The sequence below is a fragment of the Ceratotherium simum genome, chromosome 28 (genome assembly GCF_057802395.1).
Source record: "Ceratotherium simum simum isolate JZ-2026a chromosome 28, ASM5780239v1, whole genome shotgun sequence".
Classification (NCBI taxonomy): domain Eukaryota; kingdom Metazoa; phylum Chordata; class Mammalia; order Perissodactyla; family Rhinocerotidae; genus Ceratotherium; species Ceratotherium simum.
Window position 1 is genome coordinate 9,351,970 of NC_141927.1, and position 10,298 is coordinate 9,362,267.

General features: G+C 43.5%; 1 protein-coding gene across 1 annotated transcript in view; it reads right to left on the bottom strand.

Moving 5' to 3' along the window:
* The window catches only part of VEGFC (vascular endothelial growth factor C), a 107,161-nt gene extending 97,415 nt beyond the window's left edge, over positions 1–9,746 (bottom strand). The window contains exon 1 of the mRNA XM_087418658.1: positions 9,181–9,746. Coding sequence (XP_087274784.1) covers positions 9,181–9,327 — 147 coding nt within the window. The 5' untranslated portion in view covers positions 9,328–9,746. The remainder of the gene's footprint in view (positions 1–9,180) is intronic.
* Between the last annotated feature and the right edge of the window lie 552 nt (positions 9,747–10,298).

Genomic DNA, 10,298 nt, shown 5'->3' on the forward strand with positions numbered 1-10,298 from the left:
CATACAGGTAGTAAGTGCCATAGGCAGGATGTGAATTCACACATCCTGGATGCAAAGACTGAAAGTCATGTTCTAGAGCCTGTGCTCTTATCCACTGCACCGCCTGTCTATCTAAACAGCTACCTCACTGAAGCAAGTGACAGTTATGTGACTGAAACAAGCAGAAACATAGACAGCGAGTTCTTCTAGGTAATATCGTAGGAAGTATAAAGCAGTGTGTGGGTTCTGCGGTCAGGAAAAGAGCTAGCTTTGTTTCCAGCCTTCACCACTTATAATTGCATGCATTATTATTGCATAAAAGGTGGAGGAAATGGTAATGTGGGGACCACATTTTAAGGTAAAATAAATTACCAAATAAATGACTAATTAGAACCTTTACAAGTATGAAAATTGCAAACCACATCTTGCTGATCTACTCCAAAATCCGTGTCTCCTCCCCACCTGTCCAAACAAGGACACTGTTGAGGCTGAACTTGTTGAGAAGTCTGCCTTCTAAACTCTGAAGTCCTGTTATTTATATAGGGCTGCACCTCTCAATATTTCCCCTTTTAGCATGTCCATTTTCTAATAGGTGTCTTTTGAGTTTGCGTTTGAGTAAATTTTTCTGCCATATTTTTTAAAAATTGTATAACAGCCACTACAAGGTAATTATAGTATTTATTTGATAGCTCATTTCTGCCTCCCTTTCTAGTCTTACTCCTAGCAGGAATACTTGTAAGCAGATTTTAAGAAGAATGAATTGCTAGGTTCACTTTACAGTTCTCTCTCTCTCTCTCTCTTTTTTTAATTGCCAGCTGACCTACAAATAACTGTTTAAACTATGGAGAATCTAATCTCATACACTCTGATTTTTTTTAAATATTCTCTTTCAATGGATTGTCTAAAACTATTTAGCTAGGCAAGAAAGAATATATAAGCCATGGTTGGCAGTTTGAAGAACCATTAAGAGGTGAGTGTGTGTGTGTGTGTGTGTGTGTGTGTGTGTGTGTGTGTATCTAAGCATGACCACTGTTTACACTGATTGCTATGTTTGGAATGCGACTCATAATAGCAAACATGTCTGTTATTAACATATTTTATAAATGTTTCCATATAGGACAGTGATGGGTGCTTACATAGGTCTAAGTGGTCATCACCATCATCATCAGAAATCAGGAGCATCGGGAAGAGTTCAAACACCATATATGGTGACTGAGGCAATGAGACAGCAGTCGCTGCCAGACACTCCAAGGAAGCCTGCAGTTGAGAATGACCTCTGGGAAGCTTTTGACCAGCTTCTAATCCACTTTTTTAGACACTTCTGCACAACGATGCCAGATTAGGCTCCTTAAAGTCCGACTCAGCAAATCATTGAAGAATCTTTCAGTGGCTCCTGTTGCTTTCAACCCAAACTCAAAACTCAGGTTCTGCTCTTCAGTCTCTTACACTTTCCACAATATTCCCCTCTGCTTCCCTGAAAGCTCTGGGTCTTCAGCCATAGGGGTCTACTCCCAGTTCCCCAAACACCCGGCTGCACTGACATTATGACCTTTGCACTTTGCTCTCACACTTCAGTATCTGAAATAGTCCTCCCTCCCTCGATTCTGTAACCAGCATCTCCTCGTTTTCCCCAGCTGACGTAACATCATTCCACCTTTCCCATGTCTGCCCATGTGACCCCCAGAAGCCTAGCCAACAACTTCTGGTAAATCAGGAGACTCTTACAAAATCTCTTATACTGTCTGCATTTATACTTTAACTCATTTCTGGTATTTTTGTTTCTCGAAAGAGATTATGTACTTGTTCTAGACGGGAATCGCTCACTCTACATTTTTTGCATCACTCACTGCATTGTAATTTCCTGCTTAGAACTGAAGCCGCCGCTAGTGAGAATTAAATAAAATGCCCCTGAATTGAAGTAGACTTAAATACGAGAATCTGGAGTAAAAAGTACATACATCTGGTACTAATGGGGGAAATGGAGTTAACCGTGTCCCCACAGCCTTCTTCTTGAGTCACTGGGGCAATCAGGTGGCTGAGGAAGGACTTTGGAAAAGAACAGCTCTATAATCCAGTCTCTTACCATATGCCCTTGGGACTGTATGAACTTCAGACCCCAGAATTTTCAGGAAACCCAGTGCATTTACATTTGAATATTCACCTCCCCCCGTCCCCTCACCAAGCAGGGACTATGGGAGCATGTCATAAATAAATACATTACTATTTCTTCAATGAAGTTTAGAAATATTCAAACTTAGAGGAAACATAAAGACTAAATAGCTTTAAGTCAGATCAGATCAGGGTTATAGCAACAAATAATTTATGAAAATGAGCTTTTGGATTTTAGAATTTTAGAAAAGGAATCACAGATCCCTTCTAACATTTGAAACCCACTAGAGCACCATCAGTACAAGGAAACAGTAAAAATCCACCAGCGAAGGTATTTTTTTTTTCTTTTTTACTAAGGAAGATTAGCCCTGAGCTAACATCTATACCAATCTTCCTCTACTTTATAGGTGGGTCACCACCACAGCGTGGCTCATGAGCAGTGTAGGTATGCGCCCGGGGTCTGAACCCATGAACCTGGGCTATTGAAGTGGAAGGTGCTGAATTTAACCACTACACCACTGGGCCAGCCCCAAAAAGTATGTTAAGGCACTACTTGATTCTATAATGGATGCCTTATTAAGCAAATTAAATAAACACAATTTATCCTCTAACAGTTAAACTATAAACCCTGAATAAAAGTAAATCAATTGAGGATAGGAACCAACTGAATAATTTACATGAGTACACTTCAGAAGAAACAATTACACAGTAAATTTTAGAATTACATTATAAATCAAATGAACTATCATCTCTTGTTGTTTACAGTTCTCTGCTACATCTGTTTTTTCTAATGTGAGAAATCAATGATACCTTAATTCACAACTTACACAAATCTGAACTTACAAATATGTGTTTTGCAACAAAGCATAGGCCTACGTAGTATGTATAGAATTCATATCTACCAGGAATAATGGTGAAACAACATAAGCTTGGAAGTGAGAGGAGGTATACTGCCTCTGCCAATAAAGTTTGTTCTTTCCAAATCCAATTACTCGTGAAAGGTCATGTGGCATAGGTAAGACCACAATCTTTCCCTGAAGTTCTATTAGTGCAACTTAGAAAAATTGTCTAATGATTGTCAGGAACTCTTGTTAGGCCTCTAGTTATTCCATCATTCTTACAATACTCCTATGGAGTAGGCCATTTATGATCTCTTTAGTCAGGGGGCACCATGTGGTAAACTCTGGAAGAAAGTCCAAGATTATTTCAGATTGTTCCATTGTGGGGAATTGAGACCTAAATAAACGTAACAAGGGGGCCCCCACTGCGGAGTACTACTTATGTCCGGCTTCTTGCCTGCTGCTACAACCTGCAGGAGGAAAGGAGTATGGATTATGGGTCTTTCACAACCCTGAAGGCTCAAACACATTGCCACACTTTTCTAAAATATAGGCTACAAAAGTTTTTTAAAAAGAAAAAGTTCTATTCTCGCTCCTGGTTAAATCATTTGAGTCTTAGGTTCCTCATCTTTAATGAAATACAATAACATCAATCTCATGGACGTGTAGTGAAAAACAAAAGTATAGGTGCTCAGGACATTGAGGATATAACTAATTATAATGTAAACACCTACTCTCAATGTAGGTATGTATAATATCTAGAGGGTGATCTGAACCTGTGAAGACACCTATGGCTGCCAAGGACAACAGCAGGGCTAAGGGCACAGAAAACCCTCATCCTTTTCTCACACCAGCTCCTGTGTCCTAACAGATCCCGGTGAGAGCTGGGAAACAGCCCTCCAGGTGCACCCATGCTGATAACAAGGACGTCCAGACCTCCCTCTCAAGAGCCCCAGAACCAGACGGCCAGAAAGAAATATCCCAAATCCACCACCCTCCACCCTTCTCAGCTCAACTTAGAAGGGCAAGAAGAGAGACCCACTGGTCTTAAAGCTACGCCACTGAGATCAGTAACTCACTGCTCCCTATAAAGCAATTTTGATGACAACTGTCTCGTGAACAAATGGTTGCCAATCAGGTGTTCACCATTCAGAAGGAAGAATACAAAGAAGTAGAAACCAAAATGAAAGATGAATTGAGCTTTTTATGTCCAAAGCCATACATCCCCCGCATCATTCAGAGTTGTGTCAGAAATCTCTTATAAGACAAGAGGTTGACAAAACACTTAATGACATGCTCTAAGGCAAATTGGGAACAGGACAACTGTAGACTTGCCATTAAAGAATCAGATACCTGGGAAAGGGGGACAAGAATCCAATCCTTCAGTTATGCAATCTTTGCCCTTCTCAGAAAGGGGGTCTTAGGGAGTCAAACTGTGAGCCTCTAACATAAATTGATGCAGAGTGAGGTGAAGAGAGGAAGAGAGTTCAAAGGTTTCCACTTGCACAAACATTTCACACTTCCCTAATATTGAACCTCCTTTCTAAAGACTGGTGGTTGGCGCTGCCAAAGAGTATGGGAATTTGCAGCACATCAGAGAAATGGCGTGGGTACTGCAACATGAAACACAGACCAGGCTGCAAGTAAATAACTGAATATTACAACCACATTTATGGTCTATTTCACTTGAATAAAATTTACTTTTGCATTTTTAATGCAGGGTAATAGGATATGCATACTGTTAATTTTCCTTTAGGGATTGTAATAATACTTGTCAAACACTTAAATACTATAAGTATATTACACAGCTTAAGTCCTGTTGATCCTAGACCATTATTTCCCTCTAATGGGATGTAAATTTGGAAAACTTATTTTGCTTCTCCAAAGATTCCTAAGTCTAGTAAAATCTTAAGTGATTTATGGAATAATGCCTTCATCATCCGTCATCGATCCATGAAAAACAGTCTCTTCTTTGAAACGTCCTAATCCTACAAGTAAGACTAACATTTTCCTATGATTACAACATTGACGCAAAGTTAATTTCTCCCACTCCCTTATCTTTCATATTCATCAATCACCAGATCTATGGGTTCTTCCCCTGTAACAGCTCTTTCTTCTGTTCCCACCATCCCAGCTCTGCTCTGACTATTCATCACTTCCCTTCTAGACTATTACTGTTGCTTCTTAACTAGACCACGCCCCTAGCAAAAGTCCTTCTGACCTCTAATCAATCCCATAAATGATTTCAATAGTCTTCTTACTACCTGTCTTTCAGGTGCTCAGATCATGAATAACACTTCACGACCCACAGCATGATGTTCAAATTCCTTAAACTGGCTCAGGCCATATACAATGTGACCCCATCCATCTCTACAAACTTATTCTTACTTAAGAGTCTTCACTGTTACCCTATATAACCCAGCAGCTCCAGCCAAACAGTTCTACTTGCCTTCTCACCCCATCCAAGACACAAGGGGGATTCCTGTGCTTGATGTAGTCTGCTGGAAGTTCTCATCCAACTTACGACACAAGTTCTGCCTTATGTCAAGGCACCCAGACCAACCAGGCCACATGGAGGGTCTCTCGCCGAAACCTCAGGACACAGATGATGCTTTGGTCCCTTTCTCCTGATATCTCACAGTAATTTTGTCCATAAGCCTTTATTTCTTCTACCTGAGTTATAAGCCCCTTGAAGAGAGGAAAAATGGCTTGTCTTTTAAGATGCCCCATCCCTAATATATTACCTTGCAAACTCATCAATTATATTATGAAGATGATAAAACCAATGAAATTAGTCATTGTTACACGCCATAGATCAGTGTGTCTAAAACTGTCATTGTGCATGAGGATGACTTAGGATGCTAGTTAAAAATGTATATTCCTACACCCAAGTCCAGAGATTTGGTTGGTGTCAGGTAAGGAAAAAAAAAAAAAAATTAAAGACCTCTAGGAAATTCTGATGCAGGTAGCACACAGATGGTATTTTGAAAAACATCGCCACTGATTAATTTTAAACAGTAAGTAAAAAATAAAACAAGTACAAAAGTATGCAGAATTATAAATGACAGAGAAAGAAAATCTGACATGTTGTAAATTAGTTGCCATTATTAGGAAGTTTTTTGTGATGGTCACCATAAACCATATGTGCTTTTACTATGTTAATTAAAAATAGCTATTATAATTAAAGCAATTAGTGTTAATATTAAGCTAATCTATTTCTTTTGCATTTAAACTGTAAATGTAGGAATAAAGTTATTTATGTAAAACAGAAAATAAGATGTTATATTTGTTTATTCAATAGTATTTGATCTTCTAGATTATTCACTTAATTGACACAAGATTGTAAATCTTTAAGCTTTCTTTTGTTGAGTTCAGTCTTTACGAAAGGCATTTGCAATGTAAGATACCCTCTTTTTGCGTTTATTACTCTAAAAATATATAATGGTCTAGGTATTTATACTTCCAGTCCAACCCACTTTTTGGAATAAAAGTTCCATAAGAATACTTCATGATATGAAGTAATTCTTCCTTTTTTTTTTTTTTATCATAGACCAACTTTTCTCTTAAAATCAAACTTCTCAACCCCAACCAACCAGAGTGAACTCTACCTAACCTCATGTTGGCAAATGTTTGTAGTTAGCAATCTAGTGCTTTTTCTAGGTGAAGTTTTCATTAGTTTGATGATCATTTTAAATATTTCCTCTTTTTTCCCTATCATGCCCGGTTAATTTTAATTACATAATAGGTAATACTTAGCTTTACTTTTCTGATGTTGATTTGCTTGCACTAACATCCTTCAGAGAAACACTTAAGATTTTTTTAGGAATTCATACAAGCACGAATCATTAGAAAGAGGAACCTAAAATATGCAAATATAAGTCGAGGAACAAGGAGATCTTGTTTCTATTTGTGATTTTACCTTCAATTTTTTGTATGACTTTAAGGGTGAGGTGAAGGATTGGATGGCTAACTTTGGTTCATAGCTTCTGAGCTGTTACATATTTTTTGAACATTAAAAAAATACTTCCTAAGGGTAAAGTACCAAAAATTTGCATTTAATGGGGATTATCTACATTTGGAGACTTCTATTTGCCTTCTGAAATCTCTCTTGGGGTTTACATAGTTCACAGAAAATTAACAACCATTTCCTCTCTGGGGCTTACATCTAATTGAGATGCTCATTTGGGCCACTAGGGAGAGACATGGAGTCTTTGGACCATGCCTCTTGGCAGTTTCATGACAAGGACAGTGCAGTTTCACTGAAGGCATGGATAATACACGTCCTGTTAAGCCTCTACTCAACCACTGGGGAACACTTATTGCAGGAAAAATACACTGCCTTGTGGTCTACGGAACCCAGAGACTTAAAATGATGTTTCATCACATGGAAAAAGTCCATGCCGCATACAGAATATCAACCCATATTCACCATACAGAATATAAAAGATGGTTAAATATGAAAAGCAAATAAAAATGCATAAATATTATCACAGCAAAGGGAAAATTTGATTACATCATCAATGAGGGCAATTTTGAAAGTTAAAAATGAATTAACTTTTATCCTCCAACTGCACACCTACACATAAGACACACACACACACACACACACGCACACACACGCACACGCATGCGCACACACAGGCACCTTCATCCAGGATTCAGCCATCAGTGAGTAACTCTCATAAAGGCTCTTGGCTTATCAGGAAAGGCTTCTCATTTTACTTTCTAATTCACACTTTCTTACTGTAAACCAAAGTAAGTTATCACAGGCAACAGAGAGGAGTTGCCTTACTAAGCCATACTTTCGGTAGTTTGACTTTGCAGAAACAGAAAGGGAACAGATATCATGACATTCAAGGCAATCAAATTACAGGAAGTTTTAGTGGGTCTAGTGCTACATTTTTGTGGCATTTAAGGACAGGAAGACATTCTCATGACAACAGTTATACCCAGCTGAGTATTTGTGTTGAAAATTATTTCACAATTCACATAATGCACTCTGTTCTGAAGTTTAACCTATATCTAATAGATATCATTTTTACTCAAAAGGTTTTTTTCCTTGACCCCTATAATGAATTACAAATTCTATTTTAAAATTTTTTCCCCAAATTTAAATACTAAGGTAGTTAGGTTTTTAAAAATTAGTCTTCTCAATCTTAAAATGTATTTTGAAATATAACCGGGAAGGCAATTTAATTTCTACATATTCAGTATATGTTAAGCAATAAAGTCAACTTAGAGTTGACAGTTACACACCACTGACATTTCTTCTGAAATAAAGCACGGCAGTCTAGTTCCAGCCAAGGGTACTGCAAGTGTTCGAACTGAGACTTCCCCTAGCATGTCCAATATAAAACTTCTTCAGGAGTTCAAGAATTCTATTAAGCACACTAGCCATCCTTTTGTCAGATCTGAACTTTTTAGGTAAATATATACTCTTTAGAAGAGCAAGCGAGAAGCAGGCACAAATATACCTTCTTTTTGAAAATCAGAATGTCTCAAAAGTATCTTGGCAACATCTTTAGGCAAAGAGGTAAACATCTGTTATTTAAAAAACAAAAGAAAAAATCCACCTTACTTTTCAGTATTTTACCACCAAATTTCAGAAGTGTAGAGTTTATGGAGTCGGAAAGTCACGCCTGATAGTGATCTCCATGAGGTCATGCTGCACCTCAACTTCTCCAAGAGAAGCTCAAGTCTTAAGCCCTCTAGCTCCGTTACTAAATTGCTCTACACTTTTTCTAAAATCGCGCACAGCGCCTGCTGCTCCGCAGAAGAGGCACGCTCCAGGAGAATACGCCTCGGGTGACCGGTCGTCCAAGCCCCAGGGGCTGTTTGGAGTCCCACTAACCCGCTAGGGGAGGAAAAGGGCACCCCGCGCGGGAATGAACCCTGGCTCTCCGGAGCCGCGCTGCCTGCGGCGGTTCAAGCCCCGCGCGGCGCACCCGCGGGGACTGCTCTCCAGTAGGTGACGTGATGGCTATCACCGGCCACCTCTCTGACCCTTTCACTCGCCTAACTTGCTTCCTATTTAGTTACAACTTTCTCTTAAAAAAAGAAGAAAACTTGTCTCCCGGGAAGCGTACACTCAGTTCAGTAACTTTGGATTCAACGTACACAAGGTGGAACGCGCGCACACACTTGCTCTGCGCAGGTTCTGGGTCCTCAGCCACCCGAGCCCCGCGGTGCCCCCCGCAGTGCCCCCCGCGGTCCCCCCGCGGCCGCAGCCCGGAGCGCGCGATCGCGCACCTACCTTGGCCTCGCCCGCGTCCGGCTCCGTGTCCGAGAAGCCGAGCCCCGACTCGAAGGCGGAGGCGGCGGCGGGCGCCTCGCGCGGACCCGGGAGCAGCGCAGCGGCGAGCAGGGAACACGCCAGAGAGCAGAAGCCCAGCAAGTGCATGGTGGACGGGCCGGGGGCGGGCGCGGGGGTGGGCGCCCCGGCGCGGCTGCGCTCCCTGCGCGGCCCTCTCCCCACCGAGCCTCGCCGTGCCCCCGGGGCCGAGCCGGCGGCGGCGGGAGCGGGGCCGGGGCTCGGCGCTCCCGATTTGGCGCGTCGCTGTCCCGGCCAGTGCCCGGGAGAGGCGACGGGGTCAGGTAAAAGGCTCACAGGAAACCGGACATCCGAGCTCCCCGCATTCGGAGCGCGCGAGGGGAGGCGAGGGCGGCCGGCGCCTCGGTGCGCGGCTCTGCTGGTGCTTTTTGCAAAGAGGGGGGCAAAGCCGAAACACCCCGCGCCGATCGACCCCCCCAGAGCCCGCGTGGCCCTCCTCCCTCCCCTTCCCCGGAGGGAAGCGAGCCGGGCGGCCCGGGCGGCGGCGGCGGCGGCGGGGCCGGGGGCGGGAGGAGGGCGGCGGGCCGGGCGGCGGCGGGGCCGGGGCTCCGCGGCGCGGGCGCCTGCAGAGCGCGCGGGGCGAGCGGCGGCGGCGGCGGCGGGCGCAGGGGCAGGGCATGGCCGATGCGCCCTCTGCCTGCGCTTATGTGAGAGAAAGCGGCCGAGGGAGGGAGCGTGCTGAGCCCGGCTGCCCTCCCCTCGCACTTTCCCTCGGAAGCTCTCTCCCTCGAGCTCCCCACGGCCCTCGCCTCCTCCCCAGCGCCCCACCTCCCCCCTCCCCCTATCCCCCCCTTCCCCTCCCGGAGCCGGCGGCCCGAGCCGCAAGTTCATCCCGGGGCCGGCGGTCCGCGGGACCGGCCCTGACGTTACCACGCTGGGCAGTGGGAGCGGGAGAAAGTAGGTATAGCGGGGACGAGGCAGCCGAGCCTTTGTCCTCGGCAGCCCCCGGGCTCCGGTCCTACACCCGGCACGCCTGGCCCTCAGCGCCCTGCTCCAGGTTGGGATATAGCCCCGGAGTGCTAAAAGGTCCAAGAGAAAGT